This window comes from Trachurus trachurus, assembly GCF_905171665.1.
Source record: "Trachurus trachurus genome assembly, chromosome: 21".
NCBI lineage: Eukaryota > Metazoa > Chordata > Actinopteri > Carangiformes > Carangidae > Trachurus > Trachurus trachurus.
The window spans coordinates 16,325,406-16,350,599 of record NC_139899.1 but is presented as its reverse complement, the minus strand read 5'-3'; the positions used below and the strand labels follow the sequence as shown (position 1 = coordinate 16,350,599).

The window sequence follows — 25,194 nt, the reverse complement described above, 5'->3', positions numbered from 1 at the left end:
TTTATTTTATTAGTGACGTCTTTACATGAGCTGCCCTCCAACTATTCGACACAAATGCTCTCAGCATCAGTGACCTGATGTAAACTGTAACACTAACTTTGTGGTGTTAAGTCTTGTATCAATAGAAGACTCTCAATCATTTGCAGTAATTTATTCAAACACTTTAAAAACACAATAGTTTCCACAAAAATCAATGTTTTTGTTTTAATGCCCTCAAACCTCCAAATGATGTTAGGGCATTTTTACCAACACTGTCATTGAACCGCTCCCTTTAGTCAAGTAGGAAAGAATAATCCACTGTCCAGATGGATACTAAGAAAATAATAATTTAGTAGCACATGCACATCAGATTAGCTTCTTCTCTTTCATTCACCTCTAGCAAAAATAAGAATTTATCGTATTTCTTTGTTACTGAGCCATATAAATGGTGCAACTGACCTCATACTGTAATACAACCACAGAAAGCCAAATACTTTATTTTGTAACACTGAGTGATACAACTTTGAGAGGAAAAATAAGACTCATCTAGCTCAAGCATTGCTGCAGCTTATTTGCAAATTGATAAAAAAGAAAGGTGATTCCAAAAAATATTTTGCCACTCATTCCCACCAGTCATTGTTCTCCTCTGTTGGCCTCAAATTATCTTTTTCCATTTGCAGTAAAAACAGGTGCAAAATTGATCCTTTTCGCTTTAACAAAAAACATCAAACTGAAGAGGAAATACCCTAAATGAAAACATTTAGACAAAACAAGACTTATCTGCAGAAATCTCCAGCACAAAAAATAAAACAAGCAGCAATCCATTGTGTAACATGTTTTCCTTTCCTTTCAAAGTATCAAACGCCACACAGAGGAAAATGGATGGACAGACGGTTCACCTTTCACCACAATAAGAAGCAGCAAAGAAAACAAGGAGAAGCCGTAACTAGTAAACTCTATAAATTAAATGTAAAGTTTTACAGCTCAAACTTTAAAAGATGAGCTGAACCAAATGACAGAAATATACTGTTTCAGGAAGTGGGGTGTTCTGCTGATTCTTCTGCCATCACTGCAGCCCAAGACAGATGAATTTATTTTGTTTTTGATCAGGTTTCATCTTTAAAGTCATATTTAAAAACGACCACTACATTGACAAGATGTACGTAGCTTATCAAAGGTATATTATTATTGTTCATAAGAAAAATTAGAGTGTGTTGCAGTTCCATAGTTTGTCCACCAGAGGGAACTGTTGAGTTTCACACTGAAATGTCCTGTTCAGTTCTCCTCAGGGAGGATTTAAGGGATCTAAGTATGTTTCTTTTGTATGTTCCATACTTTTCTAAAAAGGTATTGTTCAAGCATCAATATTTTTAAGACTCAAATACTGCTGGACGTTTGAATTTCCCCTAGGGGATAAATAAAGTATCTATCTAATAGCAATAAAAAAGTATTGACCTCAGAAATGTAGCATTGGTTGGGCTTTACTTTAAACAGCTGTGTGTGTCTGTCTAGGAAGCTGGTCCTGGTAACTCCCTGTAGTAGGTAGGATTTGTTTTTATTGACAGTTGCTGAACTCCATAATCTCCCAAGCAAAACCTACTGTTCTATATCAAATATACAATATGGCACTAAAACTTTGTTCTAGGACTTTTTCTATGCATTTTCTGGACAAGGAGGTTTTAACTGATGGACTAGCATCTCACACACACACGCAGACAGACACACAACCGAGCCATTCAGTCACAACTACTTGCACTTTTCCCTACAGGACCATTTGATGTTTGAATCTAGAAACTACGAAACTTTGTCATGTCCTTGGGCTCTTTGCTCGGGACGCACCAGTCGTCGGCCTCGTGGATCGTCTTGTAGTGTTTCCACGCCGACTTGTTGTAGACGGGGAGCCTCTCGATGGACTCTGTGGAGAGCGCCTGGGAGACAATGGAGAATGAAATGGAAGATGAAAACATGTTCATTCATCCTTCTTTTCTTTGAGAGAGAAGCAAAAACAAACTCATATTACCCGAATGTAGATCACAGCATCGGTTCCATAACCCTCCAGAGAATACAACTTCAGGTCCCCTTGAAAGTAGCGTGCATACAGTCGAGAAATGGGCAGGCCATACCCATAACCAGCCTGGACAAAACACAACTCAACATGTAAGACCCGCAATTTACAACGACATCAGTCAGCTGCTTATAGCAAAGATTCAGTGGATGTTTATGGTACATTCAGTGAACAGGAGGCAGAATGACAGATGCTTCTTTGTTATTCTATCTGCTTTTGTAAAGCAATGTCCGTGTGATCGGTGTGATATGATTAAAGGCTCATGAGTTTTCTACTCTGACCTGCTGTGTTGGTTCTGCTTAGCACAGTCGTTTCAGTACAGGGACACACAAATAGGATTTTTTTCCCGCGTCGGACGCCCCTATCCTGCATGTCATTCCCCCCATCTCTGCCTCCCATTTCCTGTCACACTCTCAACTGTCCTATCGAATAAAGGCATGAAAAGCCAAAAAATATACTTAAAAAAAAAATATATATATATATGGGTTACAGTTTTTCTCTGTTGGTTTGGCTCATTTCTTGAAACAGAAATTACATTCTTAAAACTATAAGACCATTTGGCCAAACAGTCTTACAGTTCTGCACAACATGACAGCTCACTAGCAAAAGCGCATATCTCTCCCAAAACTGTTCACACATGCTTCAAAACTAGATTCCTTTACCATGTAAAGTGTCAGTACCATCAAAATGGCAAAGATCTTTCTCAATTGCTTTTGGCTCATTTGTATTCACTTAGTGCTTTTACCAAAAATAAACTGGATGGTTCAGCATAACACCATGGATGAGCTGCAGAACCTCATATCTCTCCCAAAACAGTTTACTTATGTGTCAAAACCAAACTTCTCATGTAAGTAGTCAGTGCCCCCAGAATGCATCATCCCTGTGGCATTCTGTGAGCACTGCAAGTCAAAATGCTTAGATGTTTTGTCACTATGGCAGAGACGTATAAAACCTAAGAAAAGGACTTTACAGTAAGAGCAGCCTCCAAAGTTTGACATCACACACACTGCACTCATATTGCCAAGGAAATTGTAACCATTTTTATTCACATATAGCCTACATAAAGTAACTCAAGATTATGTACTGTAAAAACAAAATGTATAGGCCTACAGTTCTCTGTACATGTATGAAATATGAACACAAAAAATATACCAAGCCTATAGTGCAGTAAACAAAGTTTCACGAGTAGAGACATTTTCACTGGTCATGATAATTTTCTTGGCCAGGTACCTCCATGTTTATACTGCAAAAGGTACAGGCCCTAGCCAAGCTCTATATATACGTGTTTGGCAGCATTCACAATCATAGACAGCACCAGTCAGGTAGCTAAACAGCTGATTGATTGGTCACCTGAGATGTAGGAGGAACTCCTCCTTCGTTAGTCAAGTTCTAATTTCACCTGACTGTCAATTACTGTCATGAATTTATGAAATGCTGCAAGAAATTCATATGGTTTTCATGGTATTAGCCTACAGTATGTTGACTAATTTTGACAGTTGAACAGACTATTGTGCATATGATGATTTACACAGTGAAATCATGCTGACATGTTTTGGAGAGAGCAACCATTAGACTGAGAATCAACTAATCAGCTTAGATCAGCAAGATCTATTCATTTGGAAAATGTGCTAAATGTATGCTCATTGTGCTAACTCTAGGGTACTTGTACATAACCATTTGCAAAGATGCACTAAGACACTTGAGAAATGTACTAAGACATTTGCAATTTGATGAGATCAATGAGAAATGCCATTCTGTTGTGAACATTTGCAAGGTGGTTTGGAGATTTGTCCATGTTATTTTGAGAATGTAATTTCTGTTTCAAGAATTGAGCCAAACCAATAGAGAAAAACTGTAATAATAAGATCATGACGTTACATACGATTTTACATTTTGTGTCACTTCATTATGTCAGCTCGATGTTGATGGAGAGATTCTCCCACAATTCAACGGGCAAAAAAACCCTTAATTTTCTGTACTCCCACCTGTTGACTGGGCTTGTTAAAGTAAACTCTACAATGACCAAAATGAAACACAGAACCGAGAACAAGCTACACTTGACAGCTTAAAGACCTTTACTACGCTCATTGTGTGACTGATTCCGCATCTGCAGCTACAGAGGAGGAAAGTGTTTCACTGCTCACATCTGTCCACATCAGGAATACTGACCAGAGGAGCTGCATGCGAGCCACCGATGCTGGGCCGCGGAGCTGTGGAGTACGTGTAGGTGAACAGCCTGTCAATCTTTCGCAGGGGCACGCCTCCTCCGCGATCGCACACCTGAGGAAGAACATACAATATGAACACAACAGAGGGAGAGAGTTTCATCTACAGATCTGTGGCTTGAATAAGAGAAGGTTTAATCTGGAAGCACAATAACCTGAGCCAACCAGTCAGGTATCAGTTTACATCCGTCTGTACAACTCATAATTAATGAGGTGAAGAGTTTGAAGGAATTGAATAAAAGGGTACAAAATGCATGACATTTTAAATTATATTTATAGTATCAAATTAAGTTAAAAACAGTCTAAAAAATCATTTAAATTGATTTTTTTTAGTCAGTTGAACAAAACTAATTTAGGAAATGATGTAAAATAGAACAACTGTTGGTCACAGCTGTCACCAAACGCATGAGGGAAAGACAGAAAGTAAATCAGAGGTGGATGTTGTTCACCTTGACTGTCATATCTTCCGTTCCCAGAGCAATCTGTGCATGGACAGGAGGATAATCCATGGCATCACCATACAACTCCATGGTGGCACGCATGGCATTCTGCAATAAAGAAAAACACCAGGAAGTTTTCAATCTTTGTAGTGAGGAAGTCATTATGTCTATAAATACAGAAAAGTCCAGAAGGCTAATCTTACCTTAAAAAGTTCAAACACCATATGATACAGATGAGACGGAACGTAGACCATATTGATGGGCTTTTCCTTCTCTTTGGCTGTCAGGATAAACGCATCAATTCATTTTCATCAGACGTTTATCAGTATGAATCAAGCAATTCATACTTATCTATATTTATTTGTCTATTCCTTCACAATGCAATTTGAAGCACTTGAAGTCACAAGCAAAACAGAAAGTGTGACATGGAAACAAACGTGTTCACTTGTAAAGTTTACAATTAAATGTGCCTGTGTGACTGTGTGTATTGTTTATGTCTAATAACCAAACAGTTACCGTTGAATTCCTCCAGGATCAGCTCAGGAGAGTTCATGTAATACCGGTCACAAAGATTTCGTGCATTTTCGTAGGCGTCTACAAGAAAGACACTTGGTTCAGGGATGAACGAAGAAGACACTTTGATACTTGAACAGTGACATATTTGAACCGGGTCATGGTTTGTGTTCTTAAGAAAATATATTACATCACCTCTGATCACATCACTGACACGACAGTGTGGATCAATACTGCCGATCTGTTTAGGATGTGCTGGGTTCACCTTCACCTTCCCACCAAACAGGAGCGCTAGGAGGAAACGCAGGGATGTCAACATGCAGAACAGTATAACGTGATCTTTACAACACAGACTTTACACTTACTTTATACATATTTTTTGAGACTTTTCCAGTTCTGCTGTAATAAAGATGTATTTATTATCCTTTCCTGCATATTGTGCATTAATCTTCTAATAGTTTTATGTCACATTGTGAGAGATGGTTCTCATAAAATCTTAGACGTAATCTATACAACGTCAGTTTAATGGCACGTCAGACTTTATATACCAGAAAGACTAATACAACACAATGTAATATGATAGCAGTATGTAATAACAACTCTTTCAGTCTTGTTTCCGTATGGATAATTTCCCAGTCATACTATTTGTTGCATTTTTTTAAATTCACTTATATATTTTATAATGGCCCTGAAATAATAATAGTTATTATTAATATAAATTATTTAGAACAGACAGTAAAAATATACAAACAAAATATCTGAGCTACAGTCTTTTCTGTCTTGTAGGTTCATGCTGGTACATTGGTCTTTGTTTTTTGTCACTGGCTTGTATCAACCTGTTGCTTCATTCAACAGAACAACAACAACCCAGAGTTGTGTGTTGATTCCTAATTGAACAGTAAAATACAGACATTCAACCTAATGCAAAATCAGGATGGCTACCAGGGCTGTGAAAAACAAAGCTTTGATCTGGTGCTAATGGAGCCACCTGGCTCTCTGACACACTGATGATGACAGTTTCATGACAAAGAAGAGAATATACTCACTGTGCTGGTTGAGCAACATCCTGATAGATATTCTACTCATGTAGAAACGATCCAGGAAATACTGAACGTTCTGGCTGACGACTGGGTCTGTGCCGTACGCCTCTTTGTACTCCACCACTCCCTGAGCCATGGTGGGAATGACATCATTGTGTCGATTCCTGATATTTATCACAGCGTCTGTGAAACTAAAGAAAGATATAAGAGTTATATGAAGACACAGATCAACTCCTAGCACTGAATAAAACATTGTAAGAAGGAAAACACATCTGCATAGTCGGTGCTTTTATTTACTTACTCATATGTGACTTTTTCATCATCTGCATTTTTGTCCTTGAACTCAAGAATCTCCTCCAGACTTTGCATGTACCTGTGTAGGGAAATAAATCCCATTTAAATGAAAACCATGGAATCAGTGTCATTTGAGAGATGACTGAGAAAAAGCAGAGCCTACACATACCAGCTCTGCACCAGCCGGACGGATGGAGTCCTCAGCAAGTTGTCTGGTAGTAAGTTGATCTCTTTCATGATGTTTGCCAACCTCACAGGGAGCTCGTGTCTGAGGAAGGCGAAGGATGTTTTCTCACATGCATTTTCTGAGCCTGGAGAGAGGAAATAAAAAGAGAAACTCTCCTGTTGCAATCACAAATATTAATGTAGGAGGCAAACTTGTCACAAAATGACCAACTACACATTTAAAAAATAATACATGCAGCATTGTGCACCACTTCTTACCAAAATCCAAGAACTGCTTCATTGAAAGAGGGGAGGGTGAAAATTTAGAGTAGTAGTCTATGTCCTTTCCTATGGACGCGCTGCTCCTCAGGAACCGTAAAATCCTCATGGTGCCGGGTGCTGTGTCCGTCTGTCACCAACTGAAATAGTACCGATCCAAGTTAATGACAGCAGCTGGCAGGTACAATTGGATATCCGTGTTGTCATTAGCTTGGCCGCTAACTTAAGCAGCTATAACACACACTTGTTAAAACCATACGGCCTGTTTACTAAATGGTTCTGATTAAACGTGTGCATCCATATTCACCTCTTCCGTGTAATGTCTCTAAATGGTTCCTTACTTCAGTTTGCTTGTTGTTGCCAAATATTTGGAGGTAGGAGCGTCAACATGTCAAGACGGTTATAGGGCAACTCTGTGGGCAGCTAGCTAACCCAAAGACTCACAACGATGTCGAGATGACTCCCTGCCTGGCGACCCCGTGGATACAATAAAATAAAAAAGAAGAATGTTCAGTAGAAAACGGAGGTTAGTCAAAGCCTATCGTCAGTATCTTGTTTTAACAGTTAATTTCGTTTTGTTTTGTTTTTTACTTGCCAGTGGGGTTTTTTTTCACTTCCTTAGGACACACTAGAAAATTGGAAATTACAAACCAGATCGGGGGGAAAAAAAAAACGTTCAAATGCACGAACAAACAAGTCGAAATTCTCTCGGAAACAGTTTCATTCATGACTTCCAGTGTGACTGCTTATGACATCACAAGCAATATTGGAATTACTGGAACAAACGATGTAACGTTAACAATTTGAATTTCGACCGTTCTGAAATAACGTTACCAGTATTAACGTACATTTTTACCAAAACGTTTGTCGTGATATGCTCACATCTTCAAGCTTAATTTATGTACGCTTCCATGTTGTTTTCTGAAACGATAACGTAAATATTATGAAGGTTTTTTTTCCCGAGTTTACCTTAGTTTTGAATGGAGCAAAGTAGTCCGCTTTTGCGTCTAGGGATAGTTTGTTTTGTCCACTGTTCACTCTTTGGTAACGGCGCTAGTTGGTTTTCCATCCCTGAGACTTGTTTGTCAGGTTTCAGGCCCAGCCAATTAAATGTGTGGTTGGCTCCATGCGGGGTTGTGATAGGACATTATATCTGTCAGTCTTATGAAGAGAGGCGGGACTCGGGCCGTGACAGACCGCACTCTGGGCAAAACTGTGACCCACTTCTCCCCGGTCCCGGTAAACGTCACTTCCTGTAGTCGGCCACAGAAATGGCTGCATGACGAAGCGATGCGACTACTAGCCACGTTTTTGTCAACGACGTGTTGCTAGTGTGTGACCCCCGTCTCGGTCGAGGTAACGCCATCAAACATCTGATCTATTTAATTAACGTCCGACGTCCGGAAAGTGTCGGTAGGAAGAAGCGTTTCCTCGGTAACGGCCGTTGGAGCGGCTCGTGTTGTTGTGACCCGCCAAAAGCCACAGGTCCAGACCGGAAGTGCCCATTTTGTGCTGCTCAACTTCCCTGGATAGCGTTGTTGCACTTGTGACAGAGAGAAATGAGTGGTGGGTTTAACTTCGGGCAGCCCTCTGGGGGCGGCTTCACCTTCGGGACCCAGAAGCCCACCGCCGCAGCCCCCGCCACGGGCTTCGGGATGCCGGGCTCCACGCCGGCGGCGCCCGGAGCAGGAGCAGGAGGCGGCGGCTTCAGCTTCGGTAACGTGACCGCCGCCGCTCAGCCACCGGGCAACGCCGCCAACTCCACCGGTGGTTTCAGCTTCGGTACCCCGGGGAAAAGCGCCGCACCCGGCGGAGGAGGAGGAGGATTCTCCTTCGGGACCCCCACCGCCACCTTCGGTATGGGCGCCGCTCCTCAGCCGGCGGCCGCAGCGGGGCTGACGCTCGGCACCGCTCAGGCTCCAGCTCCAGCTGCGGGGACAGGGTTCACCCTGGGCGGCGGGCTGTCCGCACAGACCACCGCAGCCGCCCCTCCAGGAGGAGGAGGGGGCTTCACCTTTGGGACCGCTGCTCAGATTCAACCCCAACTTCACGCAGCATCAGCAGCCCCCACACCACAAGCGGCAGCGGCGGCGGCAGCAGCAACATCAGCAGCAGCAGCGGCGGCAGCAGCAGCAGGTGGCCTCGGGTTTGGAGGCTTCAGCTTTGGGGCTACAAAGGTCCAGGTGACCTCAGCTGCAGCCCCCACCGCTGCTCCCACCGGAGGCTTCAGCTTTGGCAACAGTGCAGCTCCACCCAGCCTCACCCTGGGCGCCCAGCCGCAGCCAGTCTCCATCGCTGCAGCCACAGCAGCTCCAGCAGCTGGTGGAGGATTTGCCTTTGGGATTAAACCTTCATCCACCCCTGCTCCTCCTGTATCCATCCAGCCAGCCCAACCTACAGGCCCCACTCTCTTTGCAACTCCCATCACTACAGCTACAGCTGCAGCTGCTGCCCCTGCCACAGGTACGGGCTTTACTCTGGGTGTAGCTCCAACCGCAGCAGCGAGCATTGCCCCCGCTGCAACAACCGCAGCAGGCCTGGCTTTTATGCTCAAACCTCTGGGGGCAGCTACTGCCACCACGGCCATCTCTGCTCCTGCCTCTACTGCCGCAGCCGCTGCTGCAGCCGCAGCCGCAGCGGCCACAACAGGTGCTGCCACAGGCTTCACACTGGGACTCAAACCTGTGTCCGGCATCGGTATCACAACAGCGGCCACAGCCACATCGGTCACTACAACCACTGCTCCTCCAGTGATGACCTACGCCCAGCTAGAGGGTCTCATCAACAAGTGGAGTCTGGAGCTTGAAGACCAAGAGAGACATTTCCTGCAGCAGGCCACTCAGGTGAACGCCTGGGACCGCATGCTGGTGGAGAACGGAGAGAAGATCACATCCCTGCACAAAGAGATGGAGAAGGTGAAGCTGGACCAGAGGAGGCTGAACCAGGAGCTGGACTTCATCCTGTCGCAACAGAAGGAGCTGGAGGACTTACTGTGTCCTCTGGAGGACTCTGTGAAGGAGCAGAGCGGAACCATCTACATGCAGAACGCCGACGAGGAGCGTGAGAGAACGTACAAGCTGGCGGAGAACGTGGATGCGCAGCTGAAGAGGATGTCACAAGACCTGAAGGAGATCATTGAGCACCTCAACACATCCAGCGGCCCAGCAGACACCAGTGACCCAGTAAGATGATGATTAGATGTATTTAAACTGGGTTTGGTCAGTTTTGATGCATTTATTGTTGCAAATGAATTAACATTTACTCTTTTTTTTCTCTCTCTCAGCTTCAGCAGATCTGTAAAATCCTCAACGCCCACATGGATTCTCTCCAGTGGATCGATCAGAATTCAGTTCTTCTGCAGAGACGGGTGGAGGAGGTGTCCAAAGTGTGCGACAACCAGCGCAAGGAGCAAGAGAAAACCTTTCGTTTAACATTTGACTGATCTGAAATCAACATATTTGGCCTGTATATTGACATTGTTCTAATTTGACAGTAGTCATGAATGGGGGATGCTTTTCTCAGCATCGAAATGTGTCGGATTTGCTTTGATCACAAGTCCTTTTCAACTGCTTTCTCCTCAACTGTTTGGAGTCGTTTGTGTTGCATACAGATTGATATTTTCAATGCAATAGTTTTTATATAGATCAGTGAAAATGAACATTTCCTCCCATGTAAATGTTTTGCTTGTTTGAAAGAGTATCATTAAATAAACCTTTGGATTAAGACTCTGTGTTATTGGGTAGTAAAGATAAAATACAAACGCTGCTGCATTCATTATAGTGGCTTATGTATGACAATATCTCATTTGTAAGAGCCACAGGCTAATAGGATTAGTTTTAGTTTTTACATGAGCAAATTTACAGAAGATGAGATAGCAATATTTTTCCTTTTTACAAACAAAACTAGATTAATTGATTGTGTCATCATCCTGCTCAGGATTGTGGATGTAACAATCAGTAAATTAATAAATTGCAGCCCTGCATTTACAGTATATCATGTATGTAAATGTAAAGGGATTCAAAAACAGGTGGAATTGGTTTTAAAACATTTAATCATATTTACCATCAATAAGTGAGACACTGATCTTGAATTAAATCTATAAAAGATACTTTTCAGTTGCTTTTTTCCATCTTCCCTTTGGATTCCTCACATGACATGAAAACCTCAGTGATGACCTACAGTAATACAGTGGATGCTACCTGAACGTCACAACAGTGAGAAGATGTGTGAAAAACAACCTGCACTTGTATTTAGAGTCAGCCGTGGTCGTTTGTACAGTGACACGATAATGTACCTAAACGTCTTTCTAAGGAGGACTGAAGTATTTCATTTAGAAAATATTGAAGCTAGAAGCATAAAAATGTAAAATACTCCTGTACATTCATATTACACCGAGAAAGCTGTACCTTCCTTGCATACAGTTTAAAGACAGTACAACTTCACAACAGTAGTAAACTTTGCCCTTCACTCTCCAACTCCAGGGCAGACTTATGACTAAAAAAACTCTTTGGCTCCATGACATTATCAAAAAAATAAATATACAGTGTGCATTAAGTATTTAAATATATACAAAACTTACAAAACAAGGTCATCGACTGTACAGAGTAAAAATTCAAAGGTGTGAACTCAGCTGGTTCAGAGTCAAATCACTAAGCATCATGTTCACAACAAGGAACAACAAACAAAGTTCAGTGTATTTCTGCCTCGACGCTTGAAGGAAAAACATCTAACACATCATGAGTAGCTCTCATTGTCGATCCAAGTCGTCATCCACTGCTTTTTTTCAAAAGGATCAAGCTTGACTTTTCCATCTTTGTACTCGGGAGTTTCCTTTCTTATCCGCACTGCGTGGTAGCGAGGGACGCTGCTGTCCTGTTTGGAGCGTTTGAAGAAGCCACACTGAGAAGAATAAAAAATAAAAAAATATAAAAAATACAATGTTTAAAAAAGAACTGATAAATGTCAGGAACATTTATGCACATTGTAAACAATAGGGGGAGGGAGAGAGCTGTGCAGGATTTTTTTAAGCATGCTTTGCAGTTTTTAAGAAGATGCTTCATAACAGCCAAGCAGTAAAAGTCATCAAAAGTGCAAAAGCACCTGCAAAGCACAATTCAAAAAGAAAAAAGAAAAAAACGAAACATTCAGCCTGCTCATAAGAAAATGCATTAATATTATATATGCAAAATTCAGAGACACATATTGTAACAAACACCTGAAGACTTATGACCAAGTGTACTTTTCTACTCATACTGTATCTATTCCATATTTATTCAATGTTAAACTTTTAAAAGTGTGTGATGTAAATTTTCCCAAATAACATGCAAAGTCATCAGCTTCGCACAATATGTGTCTGATTGAATTTTTCCGCCTCAAATCAGCTGATTTGGTTGCAAAGTGAGTTCATTAGTGACTGCAGTAATCACACTCCATGCTGACAGCTCATTTTTACCCCTGTTCAGAGTATAAATCAGGCCTCAGCAGAGAGTTTGTCTTTGTCAGAGGGCTGAACATGGATCTCTGCCTTGTGATATGCAGCATCATATTCGTCTTTGGTTGCTCTCTTGAAGAAACCACACTGAGGGGGGAGTAAGGGTGATGAATGGTTAAGAGTGACAAACTGAAGAAGTGGATCACATGATTTCTTCCAGAAAAACACCAGAGAAATACACTTTGTTAAGGAAACAGCTTTATCTGGATTCATCTTTCACCAGATAACAACCAGATGTTTCTTAAATTCAAACAAAACCTGGACCTATTTGTTCTCAAAGATTAACACACCTGATAATTTCTCATACATTGTATAATACTCGTTAAATCTAACCACTACTGAATACTTTTACTACTGTGTGTTGCAATTTTAAGGACTATAGTTTGATATTTTTTGGAATTACATGTTTTCAATTAGAGTTAGACAGTGAGATTGATGCCACTTTTAAACAAGAGCCAGGAAGTAGGTTAAACAAAGTTGAGTTAAACAAACAAGATATAATGACTTCATGTTCCTCCTGTTTCCAGTCAGTAACTTGAGTTGTAGCCTCATCAATCTCTCATCTAACTCTCAACATGAAAAGCAAATTAACTAAAAAATGTCAAACTATTCCTTTAAATGCAACTGACTGAAGCAAAAACAACATTTTATTCTGATAATAACCATTATTTTAAACTGATAATGCTGTTTTTTTTGTTTTTGTTTTTTTACTTTTAAGATCTGAATATCTATTTTCAGTCATAGTAAAACTGCAATTGATTACCTGCATTGTTGTTTAATGTCTTTTTCTTAATTATTTACGATGAATCAAACAAGTATTTAGTCTAAAAAATGTCCCAATAATAGTTATCACAGCCCAAATGAGATCTTCTGCCACTACTTGTTACAACTTCTTAAATCTTCAAATGATCCCAGAATAAACCATCACTGACCTACAGTAATCTCTTGACAAGTTTGTGCTGTATCTCACTTTTTTATTCTCTGTTGTTTCAAATTTTAACTTTGATGGCATGACGATGTAGCGTCCATGAACTTACCTTCCAGAGCAGAAACACCAACAAGGCCAGAATCAGGATTCCTGCCAGAACAGCCACCAGTATGATCCACCAGGGAACTCCTCCATACTGTGCCACTGCGCTCTCTGGGGACACTGCCACTGTCACCTGCAATACAACAAAGTGTGGGAAAACCAAGTGACAGTGAGAGTCAGGATGACGGTTGATGATGTGTTGTGGTTGTCGAGCCACTTACTTCCGTGTCAGGAGTTGTCAGGATCATGTTTGCAGCCTGATCATGAAGCACGAGCGAGGCCTTCGTAACAATGTGCAAAATGGGAACCGAGGCAAAATCCTGTGTAAAAAAAACAGAAACATCCACACAGGTGAGACGGTCGTACCTCATCAGGTGGATCGGTGTGATGAGAAAAATTCAATATGTCACCTCAATAAAGGTGGAGTTCCACAGACGAGACCTCAGCTCGATCGTTGTACCGTCCAGCCCCTGCAGGGGGCACTTGAGCTCCACACATTTAATCCCATTCTCACACGACTGGAAGAAAGAAAGGTCCTGTTACACTCAAATCTACACCTTTGTTTAAAAAAACAATAATGTGAATACATCCACAACAAAGACTCACCAGAACTTTATTTTTGTCTGACAGAGACGACATTTTTCTCACTGGCTTTCTTTCTTTTCTCTCAATTTCCCGTTTTGTACGGGACACAGTGGACTCCTGGAAGAACGTTCATCCTCATTAAGACAAAGCAGTGACGGGAAGTTTCACCATGAGCACATGAAAACAAACATCTTCTTCATGTATCCTACTGTACCTTGAGAGAGAGAGAGTCGATCTCAGACTCTGGAGAGCACTGGATCTTCTCACGTCCTGTAGCTGTGACCTTCACCAGGTACAAAAGCCATTTCCCATTTCTGTTGAATTTAGGCCACTGAATGTGAAGCGAGGCTGTAACAGGGGGCTCCAAAGACTTCCACACGTTGTGTATCTGCGGGAATAATCAACGCAGGACTCCTAAGTTATGTCATAAACTATCATTTTTTAGTAGTAATACTTGAGTTCATAATATAGAGAGGTAGGCAAGATGAATATATACTCTGAATGTGTAGGTAATCAAGCTTCCTATCTCTTCTTCTGTCTCCATGGCACTTTCTCCTTTCACAACTCCTCCAAAAGAAACCTGGTTAGTGCTGGCCTCCCTGAGGAACACAAGCCAAGCAAATATTTTCATTTCACATGCTGTTGTAGAGCCTGAACATTTACTGTGTGTGTGTACAGGCAGCAGCATCACACAGCAAGGAAACACACTCACCCACTGACTGTCAGTGGCAATTCAATGATCACGTGAACCTTTACTTTCACATGGGCAATGTTTTCTTGCATGCTGGTCCTGAAAAAACAAAAAACAAAACATATATTAGTATAGTGAAATGCGGTATCACAGTAATTCCTGAGATGTGCAGAACATACTACAAAGTTCAGCTCAGCATCCGCAGCAGCAGTACTTACGTTTGGAGCTGCAGGTCCATGTCAATCTCTGTCGTGCGGGGAGTCATACCCGCGGTGCTCAGGATGACGTTAAACGTAGTCTTGTCGGAAAAAAGGAGGAATAAAAAAGTGTCTCACAATTGAACAACTACATGTCAAAGTTAACGTGAACATGACAGGCTTGTACCTTCGAGTCTCTCTTAAAGGGATTTCCTAGCTCGCACTTTGCTTGAGAGCCGTTCTGGTTGGCACTGCAGATCACCTGCTTTTCCAACTGGGAGGAGCACATTTAAGATATAATAAGATTTAATCACTTAAAAAAAAATAAAAAACTGTAAATCAGAAAGTCAGAAAGTAATTAGAGTATCGTTTCTGCAAAATTATAAACTTCAATAATGTCGCTTTTCACCAGATATGACTAGGACTGATCTATGGTCACAGCTACTGGGTGGATTCCTGTAAAGTGTTGTACAAACACGGAAGATGAATCCCAATGACTGTGACACCATAATATTTCATCTAGGGCCACAATTAGGTCAAACTCTTGTTTTGTCCCTGCCCGTTACAACCTACTAATTTTTCTGGCGTGTGAGGACTATGCTTGTATGAGGGAGTGTAGACTTACCACTGTTTGATGTGAGCGGACTCCAGAATATGACAGCGCATCTGAAAAATTCCCGACCAGCTTCGCTTCATAAGCATCGTCTCCATTCATGTTGCTCACTGTCACCTGCAGAACCAGGTTCTTCCTCTCATAGTTCAGATGAAACACAGGAACGTTGTTCTTGCTGCAGAAACACAAAGATGTCCATTCCAACTTCCTGCTTGTAGTGCGTTTTCATAATAAAATTGACTGAGCTGTTAAAGTAAGCGTTTTGAACTACTGCCTATTGTCACATTCATAGCGGCTACATAGGGCAACATGTAGATAAAGCAGCACTGGAGTCATTGTTTCTGCTGAGTCTAAGTAAATTATTCCACCTGATTTGTATAATCAGGTTCTCTGACGTTATGTGTTGGTCACTGGAGCTTATGTGCAGACTCAAATTACAGCACAAGGACCTACACTAGTAGATGTGGGTGTGGACTTTCACTGGGAAGTAAAAGCAATGTGTAAAAATATTGTTGACTATTATTTTATTAATAACTTTAACTTTTCTTACAACAATTTTAAAATCATAATGTAACCCACTGCTCAAAGGAGTAGAAACAGAAGAGCTTACATGGGCAGTGGGGATTGCGCATTGTTTTGTTTGTAATATAATTTGTACTCCATCTTCAGTTTGCTCCGACAAACATGGTCACTTCCACATCCCTCTTTTACAAAGTTGACCTGCAACGACAACAAAGCCAAAACTAAACACCAGGAGAAACATTTTTGCATCAACATAATGATGAATACTAAATGCAGTTGACATGTTTACCTCCATGACTTCTTTGCTGGGTTGAGAGGAGTCTAATATTGGCATAAGCTGAGGGAGGCCGTTCCTTGTCCTCTGACGCTTTGTACCCGAAATTTCAGCAGACACCACGATGGGAATGCTGCGCATCTTGTCCTTAATATTGTCCTGTGGAAATCAGAAACATAATAACTAATTTCTACCTGCCTTAAGCCAAAACAAAGAAAACATTACATTTGTTTACCACTAAACACATTTTTAAAATTGATGTAACCATCTTTAACTGCAGGCTGTATCACACCTGGTTTTGGTGCTGACTGGCTTTGCTCTGTGCTGCTGGAGGAGCTCAGCATTAAAAGATCCAGGCAGTCAGAACTACTATCATCATGAGACAGTGAAGATTTGTGAAAAATATGTTTTAGCTTTTACTGTCACTGAACAAATGCAGAAACTGCATGTAATCTCATCTATAGCTTCACATTTTTTGACATACTGTATGTAAAGACACATTTACTGAAGCAATTGTAGCAAATAAATGTATGTGTGGTTTGTGATACAAGACATTTTACTAACTGTTTATTATTTTCTTGATTAATTGATTATTAACTTGGACAATAAACGTCTGAAAATATCTTTATAATAATCTTAATAATGTTTTATCAACAATTCATACCTCAAATATATTTCGTTTCTTATGTTATAAAGAAAAGAAGCAAATGCTGCCATGTCAGAAGCAGAAAGAAATCATTCATAAACATACAGGCCGAGTATTTAACAGTTGAATAACAAATTGGTTAAGAAATAAATCGTTTCAGCTTTAAAATGCTTGTAGGATAGGATTTTAAAGGGCATCAAATTCATTGATATCTTAGTGCTTGAATGTGATGATACCAAATATATCAACTTCTCAGTTTTACAGTATTGGCTGAGCCTCATTACATCTTTCAGTATATTTACTCGATTTGTCCACTGTGAGGATTATTATATCCTGTCATTGATATGTTTTACCTTAAGTCTGGCTTTTATCGTGACGCATGTTTCTTGCTTTTGGCCACGGAGCTCTAATGTGCTGTTATACTGGTAGTCTGCGTCGTTGCGGGACGAGTTCAGAAACCTCACTCTGGAGGGCAGCCCCTGTTTCCTGAGCTCTCCGTCTGCCTCGACAGAGTAGCTGATAGCTGCAGGGTAGAGGAGAAGCATGTGTAAGAAGAACTGGCTCAGAAATCTTGTATCACAGATCCTAAATCTTGTTATACTTACTTAGTTTAGGGCTGTAAGACGTCGGATTTGCTGTGTAGGTGAAGCATGCTTCCACAGTGAAGCTATGGATGAGAAAACGTTTTTTTTTTTAATAACTCAAACAGTGAATGTTTTGACTAAGTTCTGTTTAAATATAAGAATATTAGAGCACCTACCAAATGCTGTTACCGCAGGTTTTGATTGTAAGGTCAATTTCCTGTGGAGATATTTTGACATTCCTCCTGATTCTAATGACGGGCCGTGCCCTGAGAGAAAGGTTGTTAAATGATGCTGTGATTGAAATCAGTAGGGTTTAATTTCACTTACAATGTATGAGGGAATAATTACCTGTAAATTAGAGCTGTGTCTGACAGAGAGCCTACAGCCAGGTCTGGATAAGAGTTAATGTCCAGGTCCATGCCTCCTGCCAGGGAATAACCAAAGAATTGGAGGTTGTGCTTCTTCCCCGAAAGGATCTGTGAAAAAAGAGAAAATTTTTTACAAGGAAGTTTAAAAAGCCAGAACATGGCCAGAAAGTTAATAAAATAATATATTACTGATATTTGGTTCTTTAGTATCAGGAGCGAGAATGATTTGCAGACAAGCTAGCACTTAAACTTCACAGTCTGGAGTCCAGACCATGACACACTTTACTTATCATCAAAGGTAAAAGCTTGCACAGGAGACTGTCTGGAGAAAAATTCCTATAACCCTAAAAAGGCTGACCTGTGCAGGACTGGTGTTGATCCCTTTTACAGATCCATGATAAATGTAGACTTTTCCTGCCCCGCTGTCATCATAAGGAGCTCCGATGGCAATGTCTGAATGGAAAAATAAATAATTGAGTATAATGTGACAGCAACCGATAGAGAGAGCATAAACAAGATACAAAAAGACAGCTAAATTACCTTTATAGTGGTCTTGATTGACGTCTCCAATGTTCTCCACTGCTAGTCCAAACATCGAGTCCTTGGTCCCGTTCAGACGGATCGGAGTGATCTTTTCCCACCGTCCTGCCTTGTTGATGTAGACATAAACAGCTCCTCCTATGTCTCTGTCCTTCATGTAGAACTGCGGGGCTCCTACAACTATGTCCTGCCAGCTAGATTAAAGAAAGGAGGCGAATGTTTATCAGTACCAGATAGAATGAAGCCTAGAAGATAAATAAACCTTGAAAATGTACATCAGTAACAGGGTGGACAGATTGTAATAAAGAAGGTACTTTGAATTACACGTCTGATTAATTAAAACATGATTAAATTATATGTATATAGAATAGGTGAGAAATACTACCCACCCATCATCATTCAGGTCAACCACAGCCACATCGTATCCAAAGGAGGATCCCAGTCCCGGTCCGTACAGGATGTGCTCCACAGAGAGTCTGGACGAGGAGTCCCTCTGTTTACTCAACAGGACCACGGCTCCACTGTGATTGGCTCTCGGTGCTCCAGCCACCACTGTCAGGCCCCGACCTCTGGTGATGTTGTGCCCCGAATCAAGGGAGAATCCTAAATTGTGGGACATTAACAGGAGAGGAGGTTTCTAATTATCTGTTTTTTTCCCTGATTTTGGAATATCACCCTCCCCGTCTTGGCTCATTTCAGTTGTCAGGCTGGGGATTGTTTTGATAGATATTTCTTTTTATCCATAAGTTCTGGGTTTCAGTGAGACAGCACAACACGTACATGACTCATAATATCATCCTATCTTGTCATACAGGTGACAGTTCACAGTCACTAGTGCAGCAACAAGAGCACAGTCTATACAGCAAATCTGTTCATTGCATCAGTTCCCAGCCCAAAATATTCACGCCCTTCCAGCTCAGAAACTAATTACATTTCTGTTGACTGCTTAAAACACTGAGGAGACTAATAACAAAGCCTGATTAGCATCTGAGTACCACTTCCTGCCAAACGAATCAGCTCCAAAGACTCTTTTCCCTGCAGACACAACAGGAAAAACAACTGGTGCAACTTTTAACACTGATCACTCTGTTCCAGCAGTAGTTATGTTAATCACGTTATTACAGTAGTTACACCTGTGTCTTAAAAGTCAAAATGTCTAAAGTTGAATTTCTAACATTGATTCAACTTTTGTTCAACTCCATTAAAGGGATAGTTCAACATTTTTGAAAATTGGCCCATCGCCATGATCCCCCTAGTAATAGCAGTAGGTTCGTTACCTTTAATTGTTGGTCCAAGCTGCTTTTAGATCGGGGGAGAAGAATACCGAGCGGCGCAGCTACACTACGGAGGCTAATGGAATTTCTTGGTTTTGCTCATCAAACTCAGCAAATACACAACCAAAAAACTCAAAAACGCTGTGGTGGACAAGTTGTGACCTGCACATTCACCACGCTATGAGATAATAGCAGAAAGTTGCGAGATGGAGTTGTTTTAGAGGCAAAGTCGGACTTTACACTCTAGACGGCTGCTCGGCGGAGTGATTTCAAAAGCGCCTGTTTACTGCAGATACGTCCGTATACTACGGCACTGGCTGAGGTGCGCACACTGTGTCCCTCCGACCAGTGGTTCACTGAAGAAAGTAGTTCCGAGTATTTGCTTCACTTCTCTTAACTTTCCGCTATTATCTCATAGCGTGGTAAATGTGCAGGTCACAACTTGTCCACCACAGCGTTTTTGAGTTTTTTGGTTGTGTATTTGCTGAGTTTGATGAGCAAAACCAAGAAATTCCATTAGCCTCCGTAGTGTAGCTGCGCCGCTCGGTATTCTTCTCCCCCGATCTAAAAGCAGCTTGGACCAACAATTAAAGGTAACGAACCTACTGCTATTACTAGGGGGATCATGGCGATGGGCCAATTTTCAAAAATGTTGAACTATCCCTTTAACAATTACTGTAACAGCTACAAAGTGTGACTACGAACTTTGACTTGTGACCATGATAGTGTGGTCAGGTCATCCTCAAGTACGAGTGGACACGGGTGGAAACATTTGAAGGGGTTCCTCTGAGGAGTTCTGGAGAATTCAAAAGAGCTCAATGTGACCTTGACGTTTGACCTCTGAGCCCTTCTGAAGTTCCTTCAAGGCGTTATTGTGATATCCTGTTCACAACAATGGGATTGACCAAAAGACACTACGACAATGTGAACAACGCAAAACAACGTGCTGTGTGTCACAGGTGTGGAGGCATAAAAACCATCAAAATATAAGTTGCAAACAAAAATAGCTACTGGACATTTTTGTGTTTTGCGGGTAGATATACTGACCGAGGTAGCTGTTGGCAGGAACAGGCACCAGCTCAGGGTTCAAGAGGTGCTCATCTCCAACTTCATATGGGCCGTCATCATACACTCCCATCTCCAACAAAGTGTTGTTCTTTTGCTCCAGGCGCACAATGCCTGCACAGGATGTCGATGTTAACCGGTGTAAACAACAAATCTTTATGTGTGTGTGTGTGTTTGTGGTTTCGTTAGTGACCTTTCCAGTTGTAAGCTCCTGGTGCTCCAAACACCACATAATGGTAGTCCTTGGTGAAGGTGGCGGCCAAGCCCTGCTGACACGACCCGAACATCTCATGACCTCTGGGTCTGCCCTCACAGAAGTTCCAGTTCCCTCCGTCCTCATCGGAGGACGAGTCGATGGTCAGGTCCTGACTCAGCACATAGCAGCGGCCGGTGATGTCGCGGGACTCCTGAGCGGTGTTCAGAAACAAGCGCCTCTGATAGCGGTGAGCACATGTCTGGAATTACAAAACAGGGGCAGTGTTATATAGTTTGTGCTTTGATAACAGATAAGACCTCAGCACAACTCAAGGTTACTGGGGACGACAGAGCAGGCGCTCAGTTTTACTCACCACAATCTTCCCCCCAGGACCCTGGCTCTGCACCGTCACCCCCATCCACTGATTCTCCTTGTTCTCAATACGTACGTCCTCTTTCAAAATGTAGCAACACAAGACAAGGATATGAGCAATGATAGTCATTCTTCACTTCTTGATTTTATTCTATTGTCCATTTTTGGATATGCGTTTGAGACCAAAATGGAAATGAGTCTTAGACTTTGTTTCTGTCTCCAAGTCAAATAAACTAAAATCGACTCTTTGAAACATTATTTCAGAGGTAGAGCTATTTTCTCACCGTCATTATCAAACTCGATGCGATCACAACCACTGGACTGAGAGATTTCACATTTATAAAGCCCTCCTGTGACGCTGGCTTTCTGATTTCCGAGGGCTTTGGCTTTGGGAGCACCGATCAGCAGCCTGAAAGAAAGAAAAAAAATGAACAACGTTATTTTAAAGTACTATTTTTGAAGGCATTACAGGATTAGGTGCTAAATACTAAAATTAGCTTTTTTTGGGCTGTAAACTAGTCACCTGTCATCACTCTGAGCTGCTACAGTTTCTACATTTTAAAGAGACCTTTCAACAAGCACCAGGGCAGCAGCTTGTTGAATTTAGTACATGTATGTGAAAAGAGTGACAGTGATGAACAGCAAGAACGCAGAAGTTTTCCTGTCAAGAAAAAGAACGAACCATTGCTTCGAGCTGCTTTCATACAAAAATATTGTTTCTACTGTTGGCAGACATAATTCATTTCACTTTACTCTTGTTTTTTTGTTTAACCAGAGAAAGTACAACACTCTGAAAGACTCATATAAAATTCAAATGAAGCAAATTATTATTTGAGAACAAATGAGGCAGAATTTAAACCACATACCACATAACCTTTGTGGTTGTAACCCCCCCCCTATGTTTCCTGTATCTACACTGCCATTATAAAATAGAGGACAAAGGTTTCTGTCACTTCATATGGTTTCTTCATCATCTGCCCTCTGAGCAGCTCTATGACTCGTAAGTTAACAGCTGTTGGTAATGCTAACACTGGGTAAGTAGCAATGCCAAAAATGTACAGCAGCTCCTTATATAAGTCACATCAGGTTCAATGGTGTAAAAAGCCATGAGACCATTTCACTAGAATTTGATCCAGGAATATCAACAAAAGATGTAATGGAGAAACAGCTACACAAGGGACTCTTTCTAAAAGCTAATGCCAGTGTGTCAAAGCCGTCATGTTCATATTTAGCAGGTTAATGTTTAGCAGGTAAACTAACTTAAAGAAAGTTAAGTTGCACACTCATAGCTGATGTGCGCTCCCTCTCTGTGTTACCAGGTAAACTAATTCATTTCAGTAGGCATATGTTAAAATTTCTTAGCAAGCACAAAAATCTAAAGTAAAGCTACAGGGGAAAGGACAGGACAAACAAACCCTTTGACCTGATGGTTGCGCGAGATGAAAGTTTAAGGCATCACCAAAGTTATTACAGTTCACTCTGTGGGAGACATGAATCAATATGTGCAACAAATTTCCTGAGCAAAACATTTCCTGGCAATCCAAGTAACAGTTGTCAAGACCTTTCATTGAAAACCACAAACGTCCACCTCATAGTGAGCATATCAAAATAGTTTGAATACTTCGCCCCAATGTCACAAACCACATGAATGGCTGACTGCCATCGACACCTCGTTGTCAATTTAACTAAATTTAAATAAATTAGGATAATCTCCTTGATGAGTATGTTACAGGCTACATGTCTTTAAATGGGTGATGGACCACCGTGTACACATTATGAATGTCATAGGGAGAATGGTTTACTTTTAGTCTGTGAAAAGCTGGCAGTGTTCAATCAGTTCGTCAAAGAGCTTCTGTATTTTGAGACAGAAAATAATCTATGTGTACGTGACAGTAGTCTACTGTCCTGACATTCTTCAGAGGGCAAAGGAGAGCTCAAGCAGACAATCTAATTTGGAGCTTGTTCAATAATGTGGTTGTTCTGCCCAACTTTCGCTCGCTGACCAAAGCCTCTCTCTCTCTCCAAAACCCACATTCTCACAGGCATGAGGAGAGGATGTGTTTCAAGGGCCACTCATGTCAGCAGCAGCTGGGACGAGACAATCAGCAACACTTACTGTGAAGAGTTCATCAGCCTTTCTTTTACACATTAATTTGAAGGACTGAAGTGTACTAGAAACAGACCAAAAAAGTCAAAGAAATCTATTGGGTTATGTGATTTCCTGTCGGAAAATTTGTAAAATTGGACTTTGAAGTGAAATATTTGCAACTTGACTTAGATCTGCGGGTTATGAGGAGAAAGAAAAAATAGTAATGTAATTTTATGAACAACTATTTCTGTCTACAGTCAGTATTAATAGATTGGAATGGACAACAAGCATCTTGTTTGTATCAATGTAGTTTTGTTTTAAAAGCCATGATTATGTTTTCAGTATGATTTCAATTTATACTTTGTGTAACTTGAAACAAACATACATTATGTGGGGGGATCTGAGGTCTGCACCACCAACTTCCTTTTCGTTTATATTTGTGTACTGTGCAAGATAACTCCATGACAACAGCTCACTGCATTTGTAACTTAACACAATGAAACTCGTGCAAGCTACATAGGCCAGTATACTGCAAGACTTCAGAGTCAAAAAGGGAGAAACGAAAACTTGTCATTTCCTGTTAGTGTCGGTTACGACCTCTGTTCATCCTTTGTGAAAAAGGAAAAAGGAAAAAGAAAAAAAGAAAAAAAGAAAATAATTTTTAGAAGGACAATAGTTTGTTGATGACATGGTTTCCATCTGAGTTTTTAAGACTTGTTGTAAATAAAGTGATAGACAAGTCAAGGTCAAGGTAAACTTTATTGTCCCACCAGGTTGGAAATTTGTATTTATATGATTCTGCTGCTCAAAAAAAGGAGTTTAGGGGCTCGGTGACATAACTGTTTATAAATAACTCAATGCTAAATAAGATTACTCAGCTGTATCGCAGATGTTATCACAACATGTTGGAATGTGTGAGTGAGGAGAGGAGACCTTAAAGGTAGATCACAGTTGATCTTCTGAGTTTCTACTATAGGATCAGATTACTGGATGTGTTAGCAGTGAATCCATCCCTCAGGCCATTAAAGCAATTAGGCAACATGAGATTGAATAATCCAGGTTAACATCTGTCCATCTGTTTTTCACACTAAAGTAAAAAACAGATTACAAATAAAACACTCCACAAAGTGAGTCACTCTACCGTTTGTGATATGGTGACCAGCCCACTTGCATTGTAGGAATTTTCTCAAAGGATTTAGAGGAAATCCTCCCCACCCCTTTCTCCTCAACATGACTCTGCAGTTCCTTCTGTTCCTCAACTATTGATCTATGGGATAGCTCCCGTGGCTCGTCATTTGCAAAGCAAGGACTCCCCAGAGGAGGTGCAATGTATGACTGAAGACCAAACTGTAAAACCTCTCCTCAAACAAAGCCCAATGAAATGCAAATAAAAACAAGAGTCTTTACAGTGTGAGCTTCAATTTAACATTCAACCTCCAGCTGGCTCAGCCTAATATGCTTAGACTGATGCTGAATGCCTCAAGAAAGGCCCAAAATCTGTCTTCTCTGACACCAGACTGGCAACAAGAACGAAGATTACTGCATATTGTAGATACACAATACTAATATAATGCAAACAATCCCAGAACACCATGATGTATAGTCACAGAATTGAAACAGCACATGGACATGGGCTGCACCCGGTTCAAACTATGAG

At 41.1% G+C, this 25,194-nt stretch overlaps 3 protein-coding genes across 3 annotated transcripts; 1 reads left to right on the top strand and 2 right to left on the bottom strand.

The window, feature by feature from the left end:
* Positions 1-136: 136 nt before the first annotated feature.
* pdk1 (pyruvate dehydrogenase kinase, isozyme 1) lies at positions 137-7,436 on the bottom strand. Its single transcript, XM_083996778.1, has 12 exons — positions 7,308-7,436; positions 7,001-7,140; positions 6,726-6,867; positions 6,564-6,635; positions 6,269-6,453; positions 5,418-5,513; positions 5,226-5,303; positions 4,913-4,989; positions 4,719-4,817; positions 4,214-4,324; positions 2,000-2,113; positions 137-1,907 (listed from the first exon to the last, which is right to left on the bottom strand). The coding sequence occupies exons 2-12, from the start codon at positions 7,107-7,109 to the stop codon at positions 1,767-1,769; spliced, it is 1,224 nt and encodes a 407-aa protein (XP_083852904.1). The 5' UTR covers positions 7,110-7,140; positions 7,308-7,436; the 3' UTR covers positions 137-1,766.
* Positions 7,437-8,228: 792 nt separating this feature from the next.
* nup62l (nucleoporin 62 like) lies at positions 8,229-10,723 on the top strand. The gene is made up of 2 exons (XM_083996496.1): positions 8,229-10,182; positions 10,284-10,723. Exons 1-2 carry the CDS (start codon positions 8,560-8,562, stop codon positions 10,440-10,442), a joined length of 1,782 nt encoding a protein of 593 aa, XP_083852622.1. The 5' UTR covers positions 8,229-8,559; the 3' UTR covers positions 10,443-10,723.
* A 1,095-nt stretch (positions 10,724-11,818) lies between these two features.
* On the bottom strand, positions 11,819-21,509 carry itga6a (integrin, alpha 6a). The gene is made up of 24 exons (XM_083996532.1): positions 21,450-21,509; positions 21,074-21,335; positions 20,863-20,994; positions 18,931-19,144; positions 18,542-18,735; positions 18,360-18,454; positions 17,982-18,109; positions 17,810-17,899; positions 17,655-17,716; positions 17,403-17,572; positions 16,419-16,562; positions 16,218-16,327; positions 15,620-15,782; positions 15,182-15,268; positions 15,016-15,095; positions 14,819-14,896; positions 14,603-14,705; positions 14,321-14,494; positions 14,128-14,223; positions 13,932-14,039; positions 13,743-13,841; positions 13,529-13,654; positions 12,453-12,578; positions 11,819-11,899 (listed from the first exon to the last, which is right to left on the bottom strand). The coding sequence occupies exons 1-23, from the start codon at positions 21,492-21,494 to the stop codon at positions 12,471-12,473; spliced, it is 2,868 nt and encodes a 955-aa protein (XP_083852658.1). The 5' UTR covers positions 21,495-21,509; the 3' UTR covers positions 11,819-11,899; positions 12,453-12,470.
* Between the last annotated feature and the right edge of the window lie 3,685 nt (positions 21,510-25,194).